At 34.9% G+C, this 22,107-nt stretch overlaps 1 protein-coding gene across 2 annotated transcripts in view; it reads right to left on the reverse strand.

Annotated features, from left to right (window-relative positions):
• Window positions 1–22,107, reverse strand: part of TEX15 (testis expressed 15, meiosis and synapsis associated) — an 89,585-nt gene that overhangs the window by 19,282 nt on the left and 48,196 nt on the right. For both annotated transcript variants that reach the window (XM_058290100.2, XM_023583688.3), the window contains 4 exons: window positions 17,549–17,714; window positions 5,881–6,118; window positions 3,113–3,259; window positions 2,026–2,188 (listed from right to left, as the gene is read on the reverse strand). In XM_058290100.2, the coding sequence (XP_058146083.1) occupies window positions 2,026–2,188; window positions 3,113–3,259; window positions 5,881–6,118; window positions 17,549–17,714 (714 nt within the window). The remainder of the gene's footprint in view (window positions 1–2,025; window positions 2,189–3,112; window positions 3,260–5,880; window positions 6,119–17,548; window positions 17,715–22,107) is intronic.

A 22,107-nucleotide genomic window follows, 5' to 3' on the forward strand; every position in this document is an offset into this window, starting at 1 on the left:
AGCATGCACTCTTAGCTCCCATCTCCAGGGAGTGGTGCTTGGTTCCAAATTCTACCTACTGAAGAGATATGGGAAGTTTTGTTACTCTTTGGATAAAGGCAATTAGCAAACACAGAAACCACAATTATCTGGTGAATTTAGGAAGAGCTATGTGTGACAAATGGTGCCGTCAAGTCCTCTTCTCAGTTATTTTGAGGCCGCACATGTAATGGCTGTATTTGCCTGGCTATACAAATGGGTGAGACTGCCTTCTGGCTCTGTAATCACTTGACTGCCTATGATATTCACTGTGGTATGGCTTCATGTTCACTCAACAATAAAACTTTTCTTAGATTAAAAAGACACCATTTAAAATAGCATAAAATATCAAATCCTTAAGAATAAAAGACACATAAGACCTTAAAGAAAAAATTATGAAATAGAAATACATTAGAGAAAACCAAAATAAATGGAGAGAAATAACATGCCATAAAATGAAGTCATTAACTTTCCACAAATTAATCTATATATCCATATTTATATTTGCATTTATCTCTCTATATATTTAAATCAAAATTCTAATAGTTTTGTTGGTAAACTTTGAAAAGCTAACTCTAAAATTTATTTGGACAGCAAAGGGTCCAAAACAAAGAATTCTTAAAAAAGATACAGGAACTGCTCTTTGTACATCAGCATTTTTAATGTAGCTAGAGTAATTAAGGCTATGCTACTGGTATAAGGATAGGCAAAAGGTGAAGAGAACTAAACAGAGAGCCCAGTAGGAGATCTTTGCAGCACCTGTGGCCAAATGATTTATTACAGAGGTGGTACTGCAGATCAGTAGGGAAAATGGAATCTGCACAAATTGGCACTGAACCAAATGGGTATCCATATGTAAGGTAAAATAAGTTAGGACCCTTTGTCATATCATAGACCAAGGACATTTCTACGTGGATAAGACTAAAATGGGAAAGCAAATCTATAAAGTTTTATTAAAAGGCAACAGAAAAATATTTTCATGTCCATGGTGCCGGGAAAGCATTTTAAAATAAGATAAGTGTAGTAGCTCTAATGACAAAAAGAAAACTAACACACATAATAGTAACAATTCCTATTCATCAAGAGACATTCAAAGAAAGGTACAAAGACAAGGTAAAAAGTTGAAGAAAATACTTGGCAACACTTATACCTGACCCAAGATCCGGTACCCAATTTATTTAAAGAATTCCTACAGATCAATAAAATAAGACAATTAGTTCAATCGTCGAAAGATTTCACCAGCAATTCCAGAAAAGTGGAACTCTAAATGGTCAATACACTTATAAAATGATTCTTAACCTCTCCAGTAACTGGAGATAAGCAAAATAAAACCACAATGGGATGTGATTTGACACTCACTCAAGTAGAAAAAAAATGAAAAACTCTGATGGTACCAAGTGTTGGGAAGGAAGCAGAGATCGTTAAACTCTTTATTATACAGGAGAGTGCAAATTAGAACCAAAATGAGATGCCATCTCATGCTTATAAGACTGTCAGAAACAAAAATATATTTGGCAAGGATGCAGAGCAAGAGAAATTCTCATATACTTCTGGGAGAAAGGAAATCCAATGTAACCACTTTGGAAAATCATTTGACATCTTCTGTTTTAAACTACAAATTCTTGGAGTTAGTACATATCCTACTGAAAAACTCTTGCACATATGCATCAAGAGATATGTACATAAATGTAACAGCAATATATGGAACATGATAAAAGCTCTTAAATGCCAAAATATTCCCAGTAGAATAGTGAATATTTACACAGTGGAATACTATAAAAAAAAAATGACTAAAAATAACTGAACTACAGTTTTATATGGAAGAACCACACAAACACAACACTGAGCAAAGTAAGTCACAAAATATATGCAATATGATTCTACATATATAAAATAGAAAGTTCATAAAACCTAACTTTTAAAAAAGATTCATACTGTATCAGAAAGTATGCAGAAAATTTTAAGACCAGCACAAATGCTACTTAAGAATAATAACATGTATCTTACCAGCCCTCTTAGGAAATCCTGTTGAGAGGAATCGCAAAGATGTCATAAGGTGTCCATTATCTACTTTTTGACCAATAAATTTTACTGTTACTATTGCATATGGAAGACACTGCCTAGGTTTATCTACTGGCCTCAAAAGAACATTGTATTCATAGAAGTATACCTGAAAGATAAAGAAGAAAAAAGAGAACATTTTTTTGCCAGTTAATTTTGGCAACCAGACTTCAGCAAGCTCTTATTTAAAAAAAAATCTATACGCTTGCATAATGTTATTTATACATCTGCTTCCATGTACCTCCTCCTTCTGCCTTTTTCAACCACAGTGCTTTTGAAGATATATGAAAGTTATTTTTTCCCCATCATTCATTTTTTCCCTTGGTAGGCTATCAATATCAGCAGAAGCATACAATGTATTTTTGAATAAAAACTATTTTCCCATTGTCAGTTAAACGTTTTGCATATGCTCTTAACCATATTCTATATTTTATTTGGTAGGAAACGTTAATTAGGAAAATAACAATAGTTTAATACATTTTATATGTGGAAGTATGTATACAGAAGAGTAAAGGTCCACTAAGTGCCTGAGCAACATACAATAGCATTACTGTTTCACTTAATGCCTTAAATATAATCTTTTACTCTTTTACAAAGTACAAAAGATCAATGATATTGTTACAAAATAGCCTTGTTTAAAAGAGAACATGGGGGAACCGGTGTAGCTCAGAGGCTGAGCGCCTCCTTTGCATATATGAGGTCCCGGGTTTAATTTTGGTACCTCCTTAAAAAAAAGAAAACCAAACAAAAAAACACAGAATTTGTTATGTTCTGTAAATTAAGAAATAATCTATGGAACATTTAAACCAAAGGTGCCATTACACTTTAAACAAAGTTATAGATAAATTTGAAACTTTCTTAAGATTCCAGATCACAAATATTAACACAGTTTTCACTATTTGTTTAAGGTCATATTATAGTGAAGGAATTAAGGATGTTCATTTAAATTTTAGAAAGTTGCTTTAAGTCTTATAACATATAATGTGAAGCATATGACTTTCAAGCAGTGAAATGAACCAAAAAGTTAACATACTGCTGAACTGTAAGCCTGAAGTTCAACATTATCTTTCAGAGAAGGTATACTTCTAGACATATGGCAATCAAAATTAGGAGAAGGATCCAAAGAAACTTTGTTTTTATCCACAGAAGGCTGAATTTTCTTCACTTTTCCAAAGAGAACCTAAAAAAAAAAAATCCATTAAATACACCAAGACACTTAAATTCTCATACTTCAAAGAGAAAAACATGACAAACTATTGTTAAAGAAATAAAGGATATGAATGGGGAGACATTCCATGTCCCAGAAGAATGGGATAATTTAACCTAGTTATATAGTGTCAATTCTTTCCCAAATTAAACTCATGTGCCATGGTTATGTAAGATGCGAATGTTGGGGAAAATGAGTGAATTGTATATGGGAACTCTCTGTACTATCTCTGCAACTTTATCGTAAATCTAAAATTATTCCAAAATAAAATAATTAGGGATTGGGCTCCCGTCTACAATATGGGAGGTCCAGAGTTCAATTCCTGGTGTCTCCAGGTGAGGGCAAGCTGGCCTATGTGGCGAGCAGGCCTGAACAGAGAGCTGCCTCATGTGGAGTGTTGGCCTGTGCAATGAGCTGGCCCAAGAGGAGTGCTGGCCTGCTCGGGCAGCTGGCCTGAGTGGAGAGCTGGTGCAGCAAGATGACAGAACGAGAAGAGATAGCAGACTAGGGAGGTGAGGAGCAGCAAGAGATTGAGAACCTCTCTCCCATTCTGGAAGGTCCCAGGATTGGTTCCTGGTGCCACCTAAAGAGAAAGACAGAAGAATGCACAGCTAATGGACAAAGACAGCAGACAATGAGGGGAAGGAAGAAATAAATAATCTTTTTTAAAAAATTAAGAAGAAAACATTGTACAGATAAAAGTCTAGCTTTCAAGATATACTTTAATGAATTGAAAATACTTGCCAATCAACCAGAAAAAGAATAAGAAAACATCAAGAAACTGGCAAAAGACTAATAATATTAAGGCAATTCATTAGTATAAATAGGCAACAAATATTTACAGAATGTAAATAACCAAAAAATAAAGGAAAAAGAAAAAAGGAAATAAAATGAACCAATGAGAAACCATTACATATCAGACTGCCAAAGTTTTTAAAAAAGTATTAGTATGGGTTAGCGAGGGTATGAGATAACAAGCATTCCCATATACTGTGGATGGAAATGTCAATTAGCACAACCTTTCACAGGACAACTGGGCATTTCAAATAAGAAGTTGTGAAGGTGTATATACCCTTTGACTCCTAATGTGACATCAAAGAATTAACCAACTGATTCTTAGCAAATAATCACAGGTGTGTGTAAAAGTGAAAGCTACAAAAATGATCCAAGTATTATTTAAAAGTGCAAAAAAAAAAAACCCAAACCAAGTAACTCCTAACCCAAAATGAGAAAATGTGTTAGGCAAACTTAATGTAGAGCTGTCCAATGGAATACTGTGCAGCCAATTTAAAAGCATATTATAAAAGAATATTTACCAATATAGAAAAAGTTGATTTTATGTTCAGCAAAAAGAGCAAGTCATAAAATAATATGTAAAAAGCAAGAATTTTTGTATTTTAGTTACAATTATACATGGATATCTGTATGCATGAAGAGAAGACTAATTAGGGTATACAAAAAATTAACTGTGGTTAATGGGCTTTTTGAAGCTTCTTAGTCTAAAATAAATATATACTACTATTTTAACATAAAAATAAAATATGCTTTATTAATTTGATAATATTTGAGATCTAAAAATTTAAGGAATTATGTTTCATGAACCATGGTATTACATGGATGTACAAACATCTTAAGTTGTCCTTATACACATGAGGATCCTGCCTACCTACTCCAGCAAAGCTGCAATTAACCACAAAGTACATCTTAACCAATTTGTTGATACTGGAGATTCTACTGTAACAGTTATTTCTTCAATTTAAAAATAATTTTCAGAAAAGTTGCAAAAATAGTTCAGTTTCCATATACATGCATAGCTCATTTTATTGTGATTCACTTTATTGTACCTAACAAATACTGAGCTTTTTTTTTCTTTTAAACAAACTAAGTTTTGTGGCAATCCTGCATCAAGCAAGTCTATTGGCGCCATTTGTCCAACAGTATGCATTCACTTTGTCTTTGTATTATATTTTAATTAAAGTATGCATACTGTTTTTTTAAAAAATAATTATGCATACTTACAAGACTACAGTATAGTGTAAACATAACTTTTATATATCCTGGGAAACCACACACTTCATGGAAGTCACTTTATTGCAATATTCACTTTATCACAGTGCTCTGAAACTGATATATCTCTGAGGTGTGCCTGTACTCTGTGTTTAGCTTTTCTTAATATCTATATAACCATGATACACTTAATAAAACTAAGAAATTAACACTGGTATAAAACTATTAAACTAAACTGTAAGAGCTTAATAACTTTAGTTTAAGTCAGATTTAATAAAACACTTTATAGAGAAAGTCACTTAAAACACTATGGTATGAATTATGGTCTAAACAAAGAAGGAAAAAGGTCATTCATGGCAAAAAGAAGTTGTACACTGGGAACACAAAGATAGCTTTTTCCTAGGAATTATGCTTTGTGCTGCATACCCAAATAAAGGCTCTAATGATGATGACATTACTAATAATAAATATAATTATTTATTTAATATAATGCAATGTAAGCATGCTAATAGTTCATATTGAGAAGAAAATATATGCAGGTCAATTTAAAGCAAACTATCCATAATATTTATTTTTATTATGCCTACCTTAAAAATGATAATACTTTCGACAGTAATGTTTCTACTATGAGCATAATTCAAGGCGACATCAACATGTCTAAATATGTAAATTCCAAGAAAAGGATTTCCTAATATCTTTAATGTAGATGCTTTGGTACTTATGCCATTTTGATATATCTCAGCCACATCACTCTGAGGAAGTGCTAAAAAGCAGAAATGTTCTTCCAGTTCTCTGCCATGTCTTCCACTTTCACGCATCTCTGACCTAAAGCAAAACAAATAGCACGTAGTTAAATGAGAATATCAACAAAATTTCTAAGGTGAAGGTAAATATTTCAGCTGATTATAGTTAGAGGGCAAGAAAATTAATGATAATATTCAGAGATGTCACTATTGTAAGGTAACAAAGTTGCCAAAAACCATACAAGGAAAGAATTCAAGAATTTCTAGACCACATTCTCTATATGCCAATGATGATAACGATAAGGGCTAACATTTCTTGAAGGCCGCTTATGTGCCCAGCACTGTTAAGTCATATGCATTTTGTCATTTAATTTTCAACTCCCCAAGGAGTAGTAGTTATTTTTTATATTATTTCAAGTGCGTGTGTGTGGAGTATATATATATATTTTAGTAACAAAAACCCAGATATAACTTTAATGTCATAAATAATAATTAAATCATTCCCCCCTCTCTCTTGCATGTAAGAAAAAACAGTCAAACCAACCATGGCATCCTTATTGAAGTGTTCAAGTGTTTATTTTTATTTTACAATGTAAGTAATTTTGGAAATACATCAGAGCAAGCAGTGTAATAAATGTTAATACTGCCTTCTTATATGTGAATGGGGAAAGTAGCTGAAAGGGAAGAATTTTACAGGAATTTATTACAGAGAAATAGTACAGCTCTCAAGGAGGTGGCATGGGGGGTCACCACCAGGAAGGTAGTTGTTATGAAACCTTATTCCTGAAGCTCTAAGAGTGGGACCTATGGGATAGAAGGTGGCTGTGGGGACTCGCAGACAGGCAGCTGGCGTGCACCAGGATCTGCTGCTATCCTTTTTTGGTCCATCTAATATGTTTTTAAAATGCTTTAGCTTCTTTCAGCTTCTGTAAGAGTTTCCATTTGGCTCTCTACTGACTCCACAGCTGCCTACCACTCTAAACTCACTGTAACATCCTCATCTGTATAATACGGCATCTCATGGGCTGTGTGCTGTTGGTGCCCCACGAAGCTGAGGAAAGATAACATGGTGGCCGGTGGTTCAGGAGTTACTATTGTTGTTGTCAAATATATTTTTAAAATGAGAAGATTATGATTCAGAAAGTTAAAATTTGCCAAAGTATCAAAATTGGTATTATACATGCCTCTTGTCCGTCAGATTCCAAAACCCAAATTACTACTAATTATGTTACGGAGGGAAGAATGTGCCTTTCCTAAATGAAAAATACATATAAGATTAATAGTTAGGGACATTCTCTATTCTTTGGCGATCTAGATCACAGTTGGGAGAAACAAGCTAAGATTTGATTACAGACTCTAACTAGGTAGTAAGAAAATTATGAGACAAGATTATGATCTAAAACATAGACACTCTTGAAATTTCTACTACGGTCCCTAACAAGACCCATTAAACACATAAAACATATCTCCTCCTCCAAAATGGGCAGATTAGACATTCCCATAATGGCATGTTCAGGGGTAGGAGAAGCAGCAACTGAAATGCAGGTGGTATAAAAAAGAAGTTCAGGCGGCGGACTTGGCCCAGTGGTTAGGGCGTCCGTCTACCACATGGGAGGCCCGAGGTTCAAACCCCGGGCCTCCTTGACCTGTATGCAGCTGGCCCATGCGCAGTGCTGATGCGCAGAAGGAGTGCCCTGCCACGCAGGGGTGTCCCCCGAGTAGGGGGGCCCCACGCGCAAGAAGTGTGCCCTGTAAGGAGAGCCGCCCAGCGTGAAAGAAAGTGCAACCTGCCTAAGAATGGCGCCACCCACACGGAGAGCTGACACAACAAGATGACACAGCTAAAAGAAACACAGATTCCCGTGCCACTGACAACAACAGAAGCAGACAAAGAAGACACAGCGAATAGACACAGAGAACAGACAGAATAGACACAGAGAACAGACAACCGGGGGTGAAGGGGAGAGAAACAAACAAACAAATAAATAAATCTTAAAAAAAAAAAAGTTCAGACATTATTGAGAGAAATATGGTGTCAAATGATTATAGCAGTGAAGAAATCATGCAACTAACAGTGCTTATTACAAAAGGAAAACTGTTCTTGAAAACGATACGCATCAAAAATTCATTATTTTCTAGAACACCACTTATAGAATTTGTGTAAAGTATATTGTGCATATAAACAGACTTATTTATTTTATTTGCAAGAATGAGTCATCTGAAACAGCAGACAGGGCCAGAAAAACACAAGGGAACAGCCTCAGGAAAGAATGACTTAAGTGTCAATAATAACTCTCAACTCCACATATCACCCTTTCCTGCTCTTGTTTTCAGTTTGACATTAGTAGAATCTATGAACCACTAACATCCTATGCTGATTAAGGACTAATTCTTACCAAAGAATTACAGTACATCTCCTCCATTTTCTCTAGGATTGGGGAAAACGGTAACTTGTTCAACCATGCCTGGAAGGAATTCCCACATAGAAATGATAACAACAATAGCACAAAAAATGGGAGGGAGGGAAGAAATCAAAGTATACTGCTCTAAGTTTATCATTATCTATGAATTTAATGATGCACTGTGATAAATTAAAGATGCAAACTGTAAACTCTAAAGCAATATTTCTGAACAGTGGACCAAGTGACATTTGGGCTCAATAATTCTTTGTTATGGAAAGCATCCCTGGCTACTACTCACTAAATGTCAACAGAACTCTCGCACTAACGATAACCAAAAATGTCCTTGGGGTTAACCCTACTCCTGGTTGAGAATTACTGCCATGGAGCAACCACTAAAAAATTAAGGTATATCCAATAGTGGAGATAAATATCAAATCATACAAAGTACTCAGCCCAAAAGGCAACAAAAGAGAAACAAGTAATGACAGCAGATGGAACAGAAAGGAAACTAGCAAGGTGGCAGATTTAAATCCAACCATATCAGTAATTACATTAAATGTGAATGATGTAAAGACTCCCATTAAGAGCAGAGTTTTTCAGAGTGAATAAAAAAGCAAGACCCAAATAATAAGTTGTCTAGAAGAAATCAAATCTAAAAATGACATAGGTAAAAAATAAAATAGGAAAAGATATACTGGGGCGGCAGACTTGGCCCAGTGGATAGAGTGTCTGCCTACCACATGGGAGGTCACAGTTCAAACCCTGAGCCTCCTTGACCCGTGTGGAGCTGGCCCATGCGCAGTGCTGATGCGCACAAGGAGTGCCCTGCCACGCAGGGGTGTCCCCCGCGTAGGGAAACCCCACGCGCAAGGAGTGTGCCCCGTAAAGAGAGCAGCCCAGCGTGAAAGAAAGTGCAGCCTGCCCAGGAATGGCGCCGCCCACACGGAGAGCTGACACAGCAAGATGATGCAATAAAAAGAAACACAGATTCCCGTGCTGCTGACAACAACAGAAGCAGACAAAGAAGACACAGCAAATAGACACAGAGAACAGACAACTAGGGTGGGGGGGGAGAAAGGGGAGAGAAATAAATAAAATAAAGCTTAAAAAAAAAGAAGATATACTGTACTAACATGAATCAAAAGAAAGCTGGAAATGACCTTATTAATATCAGATAAAGCAGACTTTAGAAAAAGGAGCAATACTGAGGATAAAAAGGAACATTAAATAATGAGTTACTTCATCAAGAAAAAATAATCCTAAATCAAACAGAAAAATTTGGAACTTAAATGTATCCCTCAATATGGGACTATATAAAAAATGAAGTTTCATAAATTTAAATTCTAAGAATTTATTTTTTTCAGTGAGGAAGCTCTGTGTGTACCTATATAGGAAGCCACAAGACTCGGTTAAGTGAAAAAAGCAAGGCATAAATGAGTGTGCTATTGTTAGTCCATAAAAAAAGGGGAAGAGAGAACAATATATTTGTATTTGCTTGTGTACATACGGTAAGGGAATACTGTATAACTAAACCTAAGATGCATCAATTATAAGATGCACCATTATTTTATGACCAATTAAGCAAGAACGTTATTGTGTCAACATAACAGTGATTAAATACATTCTTGTTTTCAGAGTACACATGTAAATGATGAACATTTCAGAATAAATGAAATACAGTAAGAGTATTACAAGGGAAAGCTGGCACTATACAAGCAAGAAAAAAAATCAGAAAACTGCATTTTCTTGTAAACATTGTTTTCTGCCTAGAACTAGGGAGTGTTATAGTTTTAGCTCTCTTAACATCTATTAGAATAATAAGATTACTTAAATGTTGGGAGGTGGGAATAGTAATTAGTGTAGAATACTACCACAATTCAAATAGTAGCCTTTGTAGGAAATGGTGGCACAAAAGTCAGCAAATATTTTATAGCAGACTTCTGATTCTAAGAATAATGGAAAAAAACCTTTTGCAGTACAACAATGCTTCTGTGAAAAACAATTAGACATGTTCAATAAAATGCAGAATATATTTGTTTAAATTCATTAGAAAGCTGCTGATGCAACTAGAACTGAGTTAGCCAGGATTCTGAAGTGATATGAACTGAAAGAGCTGGGCTAACACTGTGGCAGGTTTTTCTCTGGGGGCATATATCCGTTTGTATAGGGCTAGAGGTTACAGACTTGTGTCAAAGGTTGCTACTTTTATACAAAGAATCAGTAAAGTTTTTGGTGGTTTTGAGGGGAAATGTGGAGAGACAAAATGGTAGTTGAGGAGTCAAAATCCTGGAAAGAAGAGTGGGTGTAGAATTGAGCCTAATACATGACTAGTTACTCTCTTAGAACATTTGCTGGACTCCAGAAAAACCTGAGGTGGGAGACTAAGTACCTTAGCAGAAAAAGACTGTAGTTCTAGAACCAACAAGAGAAAGGATCCACAGTGAACAGACTGAGCCTTAAAGAGCTATTTCCTAGGAGTGGAGAAGAACTAGAGGTATTCAGAATCTTACCAAATAAAATACAGCCTTAACTTATCTAAATCTCTATAAGAGGGAGGTTTGAACATCCTTATCAGGAACAAGGAAATAATATGCAACATGGGACCTCCATAATTTTTTATACAAGGACTGGCACTCAATTAAAAATTACCAGACAATCCACAGACCAGTATAAGACTGAAAAACAAGAGAAAAAACAGACACCAAAAAATAAGATCTGTAAGTGATTTAGATACTGAACCTCTTTAAAATAATCAATTAATATGTTCAAAATAGTGAGATAACTGATAAAAAGGTAAAAAATTGTACCAGAAAACTGGCATCTATAAAAAATTAAACAGAAATTCTATAGCAAACAATAAATTAATGAAAATTAATCACCACATGTTACTTACAGATGAGACACAGCAAAAGATATGACTAGTGAACTGGCAATCACATCAATAGAAAATAGCCAACTTGAAGCAAGCAAAGAAAAAAGAAGCCAAAAAAACCCAGTAAGAGATGTGAGAGATACAATGAAAAGGTCTAACATATGTTTAATTGGCATCCATGGTCTTAGAGAATAAGGCAGAGAATGAGGCAGAAGAAATATCTGAAGAGATGCTGGCTGAATATATTCCAGATTCAAGCAAAGTCAATACAAAGAAAATCATACTGAGGCACTGTGACAGTTTGAGATTATTTACAAATCCCCAAAAGAGAAAGATTATGTTTATGAACTAATCCATTACTCTGGGTGTGATACCTTTTGCTTGTATTAAATTCAGTGAGAGGCTCTGATTAAGTTCATTTGATAAAATTGATCGATAAGATCAATTTAGGGCTTTTGAATCAACTACATCAATAAGGTGTGACTCAAGATTGAATCCCCACCTCCTTGGTGGGCTGAAATAATTGGATACTCACTCAAGAAGATAAGTGGGAAGAGAAAAAGCACCGTCATTTTTGGCCCTGGGGAGAAATGAGCCATTCACTTGCTAGTTTGCAGCTGAGAGAGAGGATGCACTGAAAGACAAGCCCTATGCCAGCCTACGGCTGAGATGGGGAATGGCTGGGCCCACAGAGCCTCAAGAGGAAGAGGAAGCCCAGGAAGGCGAGACAAGGCAGAGACCAGCGGCCATCTTGCTTCAACACATGGCAACTGGCTTTGGTGAGAAACCAACCTTGAGTTGGACTCTTTTTAAGGCCATGTAACTGTATTCTTTTACCCCAAATAAATACCCTTTATAAAAGCCAACAGATTTCTGTTACTTTGTATCAGCACCCCTTTGGCAGACTAATACAGGCACATCATTGACAAACTGTTGAAACAAAACCAAAATTAAGAAGAGAAATTCTTAAAAGAAGTCAGAGGAAAAGAGGGCACATTACATTTAAGGAGGATTTCCAAGCCTGTGGCTATCAAAAAAGAAGGAAATGATAGCATGACATCTTTAAAGTACTGGGGGTGAAAAACCCGGTCATGTTAGAATTCCACATGCAGTGAAAAATATTTCTTATAAACAAAGCCAAAATAAAAGACATTTCTCAGATACACAAACATTTTATAATGAACAGACCTATCCTAAGAGAAATACTTTGAGTATTAAGATAGGAAAAAAAGATCCCACATAGATTGTCAAACTACAGGAAGGAATGAAAAACAGAAAAGGTAAATATACAGAAAAATATCAATGAAAAACTGCACAAAATGACTACTTGTAGTGTTTTAAACATATGTAGAATAAAATGCACATCTACAATTACAAAACAAGCAAGAAAAAATATGCTTAATGGGGAATTTTGGAAAGCTATCTCTGAGACTTGTACTGAGACATCCATATCTACTATCATTAGTTCTATTGTATATTGATTAATATCTAAGCATTTTTGAGATATTTTAAACAAAAGTTTTTTGTAAAAAATGTATTATGGTAAATTAGAAACAATATAAAGAACTCCAGTTTCAAAAACTTCATTATAAGGTTTATGTTGTTTCTCATCCCTGTCTACATTATAAATTTAGTTCTGATGAAGTGTTGACTACCCTCCCCAACAATTGTTTTTTACATGTCCCTCTGCAATAAATTGAGTAAGTATGATTTTGTGAGAAAGCCCCAATATGTCAAGAATCACACAGTGATATTTAAAGAGAAATTTTAACATTTATGTCGAATTATGTTATGACTTTCCCTACCTACAGGCTACCCCCATTCCTTGGCTCACGGCTCCCCTTCCTCCATCTTCAAAACCAGCAATGCAGGTCGAGTCTTTCTTATGCTTCTTCTCTTCTTTCTTCTTCCCTATCCTTTCTCTGATCCATTTTCTACCTCCCTTTTCAATTTTTAAGAAGTCATGTTATTAAACTGGACTCACACGGATAACTCAGGAGACTCCCCCATATCTCAAGGTCTGTGAATTCAGGAATATCTTCAAAGTCCCCTTTGCCATGTAAGGTAAAACATATTCAGTTTCTGGGGATTAGGACATTGGCATCTTTAGGGAAGCATTATGCTGGCTTCCATAGGCAGATTCTGAATTTATTTAGCTCCTCAAACAATTTTAGGAAATCAAAGCTTTTTCCTGACTCTCCATTCTACTGTCTACAGCTTTAGCTTTACCCATGTCTGGTTCCCCTCTTGGTCACAGAGTTTACCAGCAGGAATTAGGCCTATAGGAGTCCTTGCTCACATCTACCAGGAGAGATAATGACTTCACCTTCCCAGGAACTCCAACAAATCTCATGCTGAGTTTACTGGTCCTTAATGGCTAGTCTTTCACATCTGTAAACCAGTCAAGACAAGGGGAATGGGACAGAGAATGGTTTAGAATTATCAAGGTTGGTCTAGAATTGTTGGGGAGCCTCAGTCTACTACCCTGTATTTATATACATTTCCTTCTTCCAATACACACTTTCAAAATTACTCATGTCTATACAAAGCACCTTCATTTCACCTCACAAGGGGAAAACCCAAAGTCTCATCCATTTACTGCATCTAACTCCAGATCTGTGATGAGTGATATGCCTTTATTTCCCAAAGTTCTGAATATAGATCCATATAGTAACATAAACATATGGCTAAAAGTTTATCTAAACCTAAAATACACTGGTGGAGAAAAAAATAGGATAACTACAATTGAATTCTGAAAAGTTAAGAATGGCACAATGGTCTGTGTTAGCTGTTCCTTAGCACAAAGCATATCCTTCTAAAAAGAAATAACTGAGATTCTTTGCCCTCAAAATTCCAAAAGCTAGTATCCATAGCAAGAGATCTTACTTAGACAATGGTTGAGTCTATGAATTTCTGTCTCCTAGCAACAAACCTCTAGGACCTCCTCGTTTTATGTCCTGAATTTAAAATAGTCCTTATCTATTAGATACCAATTTGAAACCACAGTTGATCCTCATCATTTACAGATTTCGTTATTTGCCCACTCGCTAAAATTTATTTGGAACCCCCAAATCAATACTCATGGTGCTTGTGCAGTCATTCACAGGCTTGCACAGAATGGCAAAAAATCTGAGTTTTGGGAAAGGTACACTTTCCCAACTGAGGTTGAATGAGGCAATGCTAGCTCTGCCTTCTTGTTTCAACTCTCACATTGTAAAGTGTCCTTTCCATGGCATATTTAGTGCCCCATTTTTCTGGGATTTGTTTGTGGTGATGTCACTGTTTTAAAATGACCCCCAAACCTAGTGCTGAAGTGCTATCTAGTGTTCTAAGCTCAAGAAGACCATGATGTGTTTTACAGAGAAAACACGTGTTAGATAAGCTTCATTCAGGCATGACTTATGGTGCTGCTGGTCATAAGTTCAATGTTAATAAGTCAACAATGCATATTAAATAAGGTGTCTTTAAAAAGAAACATGTAAAAATGTATCGATCAGATGACAAAAATATGACGAGGCTTGCAGAAACCTAACCCTGTATTTCTCCTAGGAGCAATGGTTTGGTATTCATTAATTCAGTGTTCACAGTAACTTTATACAACATAACTACTGTGAATAATGAGATCAATTGTATTTATTTTTTTCCCCAAGATTATATCTAAGATAGTATCTTTACTGTATGAGCTTGACTAGTTCCTTTTACCAGTCAGAAAATGCTTAAAATTGGTACCAACTGGAATGCTGTTGACTAAGGAAAAGAAATCCATTCAAATGGGTTCAAAAGTAAGTTAATTTCATATTATAAAACAAGGATTTCAGAAATTGGGCAGCCTTTATCAGGATTGATTGACTCTTTGTTTTCAGATACTATCAGGAATCCAGGGTTTTCCCATCTCTTTGCCTTGTTGTCCTCAGCTTTAGAATCATACTAATGTTGTGTACTTATTATCCCAGGAGTGCTGCTACATGTAGTTGGAAGTTGGAGCAACATGCTTCTTGTTGACGTCAGACTGGATTCTCTTTTTCCAGGGACTCCAAAACCAACATTTCCTCACCATGTTATTGGCATCAAATGGACTTTGTTATGCCATTCCTTGGAACCAATTCATCTGGGGTGGAATTGTAAATCGAGATGACCATACAAATTCACCACAGTATATCAAGCTGGGAACTAACAATCTTTAAGTGATTTCCTTTCACATAAATTTGAAATGTATTTAAAAGGAAGTTATCTTACCAAACAAAGCAGAGGGCCAAATTGATACAGATAGGGCAAAAGGCTTACGAAGAATAGAATTCAGTTTCTCTCTTATCCATTAAGGCTTTTTAACTCTTCAAAACATCTCTCTGAAGACTCTCCAAAAGAAGAATCAATGTCTCATCTGTGTGTGTACATCTTTATTATAACATTGTATTATTTCATATTTTGTTATGTATCATCTCCACTAAAATGTAAACACTTTCAGGATAAGGAGCAAACTATTCATTTTTCTCCAAGCTTATCTAACACAATGTTTAACACAGCAGGCACTCAAATGTTTAATGAATGAGCAAAAACATTGATGTTTTTGTTGAAATCACACTTAGGAAGTGGTACATGGAATATGGATAAGAGTTAGAGATTATCTTTTTGGAGTCACTATTCCTGAGACCACAGATGTTACCTTCTCTAAGAAGAATGATGAAAATAAAGGCAGAAATAGTCAGTTATTAATATTTTCTTTTTATCTATCTCTCCCTTCTATAATCTTCTGGTAAGCATTCTATTTAGTTTTCTTTTTCTCTTTCACCTGTACACCTAACGACTTCAATGGTACTTCCTGGCATCACTGATGAAAAGAATGAGATAAAAATTTAACTCAATTTAAACTTTAAGCACCCACTATATTTATTCTGTGGATACAAAAACAATTAAGGCAAAGCCCATGATGTAGAAAAAGAACCAGACACAAACCAATATATGGTAAGTCCTATAAGACAAGTATAAAATAGTAGGGGAAACAAATGAGTGTCTCTAACAGGATAAATACCCAAAAAAAAACAACAAAACAATAAATCCTATACTGGTTGGTCATTTAGGATGTTCTAACATATCCTGTGTTGTTGCGTTGTTGCTTTAATTTTTCTCTAACACTAAAAAAGAGAAATAAGTGGCTGAAAATTAAGTGTTGGGCAGGCAGGCATTCTAGAAAGGACAACACTTAAAAATAGCGCAGGGACAGATGCAGGACATTATATATCCTGCCATAACTCACTGAATGGACTGGGAGAGAGTGTAAACTACCACATAAACTATAATCCATGCTGTGTAGCAATGCTCCAAGATGTACTCATCAAATGCAATGAAAGTACCACACTAATAAAAGAAGTCAAAATGGGAGGTGTGGGGAGTGGGGTATATGGGAACCTCATATTTCTTAATGTAATATTTTATGTGACTTATGTATCTTAAAAAAAATTAAAAAATTAAATAACAAAAAGAAAACAAGAAAAAAACGCATAAAAGAGCATAAATCAAAGAATAGCACCTATTAATTTAAGATCAGACTTTCAGTCTGGAAATGGCAGATACACCAGTCCTTTCTTCCTTAGCTCAAAGTCGTAATTTTAAGAGGGAAGAGAATATATCATCAACTAATTCTGTTATTCCCTTCACCCCACTTCCAAATCTACAAATGACACCATGGTGGGCAGTTTGTTTGAGTCAGGAGGAATTGATTCTAAAACAGAAAAAGAAACCAAAACATTCCAAACAAGTTCTAAATGTGAGTCTATCAAACTAGTTAATTTTAAGTTTAAAAAATGCAAAATGGTTCAGAAAATGAAAATGCCAAATTAAACTGTGTTCACACAAGATCTATACCTATAAATATAATTTTTCACTACAAGAACTTTGCATACATTCTTCTTTCTTACCAAGATAATATAATGGAGTCTGGTTTCCCCAATGCAGGAGTATTTTTTAAAAACTAAGTGCCAGAAATAGTGGCACCAACCCAGAAAGAGTGGCTCTAAGAAGAATATTTGGAAATAGCCAGATACAATCCTGTCAATCCTCACATTTTGCCTTTCAATATTACATGAGGCCAAGAGGAGAAAACAAAATAATGCAAAATAATCTCTGTATTTTCTTGGAAATACTAATATTAAATCTCAAATGGTAGAAGTAAAATAGCATAAGATGCCACAGTAAAAAGTAAACAGAAAATTTCAAATTTATTTAGGTCACAGTAGCTTACCTCTTAGCAGTAAAATTTTTCTCCAGATCCTCATTGTGAACCAATTTTGTATCCCCAAATTGCCACGACGACTGCAGATCAAAGCTGACATTGAGCCGGCACTGGTTAAGAGTATCGTGTATGAAACTATACTCTCTAGTATTGGTGCAACAAGGTGACAAATAAACTAAAAATAAGGAAGAATGGCAAGAAATTTGTATTTAGAATAATGTCATTATAATCTACATCTAAGACTCACACTAACCAAGTATTTAAAATTTTCATTTATCTGATGGGAACAAGTTACATTTAAGATTCTGCAACAGTAATACAGACTTCCTACACTTGATACGAATGAAAAATATGAATCTTATTTTTCTCCATATACCTACTGGAATTCTTCAAGTTGACACATACAGATATAGGATAATCCTAAAATTCAGGTGACATTTTCAACTACACTGTTTCTCTATTTGACACTGTTATACAAAGTTGGTAGTTACTGTTGGTGCATGAATATTCCTTATACTAAATAAGTAATAAAGCAACTGATAATTAAAAAAAAAAATACTTGGTTATTTTGCCTTGCAAAAGTACCAGAACATCTTTGTAAATTGCTCACTGATGAAACGGTATGAGTAAAAGATGACCAGCTTTCTTGGGACAAAAAAAGTCTCAAGTATTGCTATATTAAAATATATACATAAAAGGACCAAACTTTTTGAAGAAGAGTCAGAGGAAAGTAGAAGCAAATATATATAATTTAAGGCAATTTCCATATAAATAATTTCCCTTGGTACTTCATTATCAATCAAATCAATAGGGTAAGTTAAACCAAAGGCAAATTAATAAATATTGTAACCAGTTGACTTTCAAAAATAATTTCTCATCCTCTTCCTATCATTAATTCTATTACTGACCTAAATAAAATTTTCATTTACATATTCGTAATAATTTATGTCACAAAATTTGATAGTTTTTTTCTTTTTTAGTCTTGAGTTTTGAAAATTCTTTATATATTCTAGCTATAAGCCTGTGGTCATATGTATGACTTGCAAATATTTTCTTCCAGTCTTAGCTTGTCTTTTCATCTTCCTAGCAGATTCTTTTCACACAAAAATAAGATTTTAATTTTGATGAAGACCAATTTATCCATTTTTTTTCCTTGAAAAGCATTATAGTTTTGCATTTTACAATTAAATCCAGGATTCATTTTGAATCAATTTTTGTATGAGGTTTTGGGTGAAGTTCATCTTTTTGCCTATGGATGTCCAATTGTTCTACCAATATTGATAAAAGACTCTTTCCTCCATTGAACTGCTTTTGTAACTTTGTGAAAAATCAATTGAGCACACTTGTGTGGGTCTATTTCTGCAATCTCTATGCAGTTCCACTGATGTATATTTCTAACCCTCTGCCAGTAACACAGTCTTGATATGTAAGCCATACAGTAAGCTTTAATATATGGGAGAGTGATTATATCCACTTTATTATTCAAAATTGTTTAACTATTCTAGTTTCCTTGTTCCCACATAAATTTTAGAATAAGCCTGACAATTTACAAGAAATCTGGTTGGGATTTCGATAGGGAATGAAATAGACCTAATGGTAAATTTGGGGAGAAATAGAATCTTCATTATGTCGACATGGTACATCTTTCCACTTATTTCAGTTTTCTTTGGTTTTCTTCATCTGTGTCTTGTACTTTTATTTTATTTTTTATAATTTTATTTTGGAAATTTCAACAGTTGTGTAAGTTAGAATGTCTCCCCCCCAAGATGGCTCCCTCATCTGTTTGCCTGTTTGCTTGTTGTTTTTGCTTGTTGTCTGCTTGTTGTCTGTCTGCTTTCTCCTTAAGAGGCAACAGGAACTGAACTCAGGACCTCCCATGGGAGAGGCGGACACCCAACTGCTTGAGCCACATCTGCTCCTGTCTTTTACTTTTTTAAAAAGATTTTCTCTTTGCCCCACCCTGTTCCCCTCATTGTCTGATCTCTGTATCCAATCACTGTGCATTCTTCTGTGTCTACTTGTATTCTCACTAGGCAGCTCCAGGAACCAATCCTGGGACCTTCCAGAGTGGGAGAGAGGCAATTACTCTCTCGTGCCACCTCAACTCCTTGTTCTGCTATATCTTATTTTCTCTCATGTGTCTCTTGTTGTACCATCTTGCTGTGCCAGCTTTCCACACTGGCCAGCACTCCTGCACAGGGCAGCTTTCCTGTGCTGGGCAGCATTCCCACACAGGGTGGCACTCCTGCATGGGGCGGCATTCCTGCATGGGCCCGGCTCTCCATGTGGGCCAGCTCGCCACGTGGGCCAGCTTGCCCTCATGAGGAAGCCCTGGGCATCGAACCTTGGACCTCCTATATGGTAGATGGGAGCCCAGCTGGTTGAGCCACATCCATTTCCTAGCCTTTTACATTTTAGCATAAAGGTCCTATACATGTTTTCCTAGATTTATAATATTTTTTGAGCTTTTATAATTGTATTTTCACTTTGTTTTCCATGTGTTCATTACTATTATATAAAAATACAATTGATTTTTTAATGTTTTCATCTTGCTGAACAATTCTAAGGTGTTTTTTGATTTTTTGTTTTTAGATCCATAGGATTTTCTATTTAGACTTTCATGTCATCTGCAAATAGGGATAGTTTAATTTCTTCTTCTCCAATCTGAATGCCTTTTATTTCCTTTGCTTGCCTTAATGCATTGGCTAGAACACCGAGTAAGAGTGATAGGACACAACATTATTGTCTTCTTCTCTATCTTAAGAAAAAAAGATGCAGTCTTTCATTATTAAGTATGATGTCAGCTATTATTTTTTTGGATATGCTCTATTCCTAGTTTGCTGAGAACTGTTATCATGAATGAGTTTTGAAATTTGTCAGATGCTATTTCTGCTTCAATTGATATAAGTGTGAATTTTTTTCTTTAGTCTATGAATGTAGTATATTACATAGATTGATTTCTTTAATATAGAACCAGTCTTGCATCCCTAGAATAAAAATCCACTTGATCTCAGTATACAATTCATTTTATTTATTGCTCGATTTGATTTGCTTATATTTTATTTAGGATTTTTGTGTCTATGTTCATGATGGATACTGTTCTGTAGTTTTCTTTTTTTGCACCATCTTCACCTGGCTTTTGATACCATGTTAATATTGGCCTCATAAAGTTATTAGGACCGTGTTCTCTTTTAATTTCTGGAAGAAATTTTGTAGAATTTGAGTTAATTTTTAAATATTTAGTAGGCTTCTTCAGTCAAACCATATGGGTCTGAAAATTTTTTTAAGTTTTTCAACTATGAATTCAATCTCTTTAAACGTTACCAGTTATTTAAATTATTTAGTACTTCATGAGAGTTTTAGTGGGTTGTACATTTTGGTGAATTAGTCTATTTCACCTAAATTGTCAAGTTTATTCGTGTAGACTTGTTCATATTATTTCCCATCAATCCTTTCAATGTTTGTGTGTCAGTGGTGTTGTCTGTTTCATTCTTGATAGTGGTAATTTGTGGCATACATCATTTTTTCTTTGCCATCTTGCTAGAGGTTTGTCACTTCTATTGATCTTTTCAAATCAGCTTTTTTGTTTCACTGATTTTCTCCATTAATTTTCTACTTTTTATTTAATTAATTTTTGTTTGTATCATTATTTCCTTCCTTCTGTTTGTTTTGGGCTTGTATTTTCTAGTTTCTTAAGATGGAAATGTAAGATTGATGTGAAACCCACCATCTTTTCTAATTTAAACATTTAGTGCTATAAATTTCTTTGTCAGCATTATTTTAGTTGCATCCCTCCAAAGTTTGATATGTTGCATATTCATTGCTATTTAGGTCAATGTATTTTTTTTATTTCCTTTGAAGTCCTATGAATTAGCTGGAAATAATTGTATTGCTTCTTTCCAAGTGTTTGGAGATTTACTTATCTATTATTAATCATAGTTTGAGTCTATTGTGGTAGAACACATTCTTTATGATCTCAGATTTTAAAAATTTGTTGCAATTTGTTTCATAGTCCAAAACATTGCACAGCTTGGTACACGTTCCATGGACTCTTGAAAACAATGTCTATTCTGCTATTACTGAGATGGAATAACATGAAATGTCAATTACATCCTATTGGTTAACCGTGTTAGGTTCTTCTACATCCTTGCTGATTTTCTGTCTAGTATTTCTACCAATTGTTAAGAGACAAGAAAGTCTTCAACTCTAATTCTAGAGTTACCAATTTCTCTTTTCATCAGTTTTTCCTTCCCATATTTTGATGCTCTGTTATTTAGTGTATACACTTTTAAGATTGCCCTATCTTCTTGGTGGATGATCCATTTATCATTATGTAATGTCCCTCTTTGCCTTTTGCCTGATTTGGATAATTTCTAGCCAATATTTTCTTTGAATACTTTTTGAGCCCTATGTGCTCTCTTTTTCTGGGACTCCAATGACATATATCTTCTATTATTATTGCAAAGGTCCCTGAGGCTCTGCTCATTTTTCTCTGTCTTATTCAGACTGGGTAATTTCCCTTGTTCTACCTTCAAGTTCACTGATTCTTTTCCATAGTCCTCTCCATT

The sequence above is a fragment of the Dasypus novemcinctus genome, chromosome 29 (assembly GCF_030445035.2).
Source record: "Dasypus novemcinctus isolate mDasNov1 chromosome 29, mDasNov1.1.hap2, whole genome shotgun sequence".
In the NCBI taxonomy this organism is placed as follows: domain Eukaryota; kingdom Metazoa; phylum Chordata; class Mammalia; order Cingulata; family Dasypodidae; genus Dasypus; species Dasypus novemcinctus.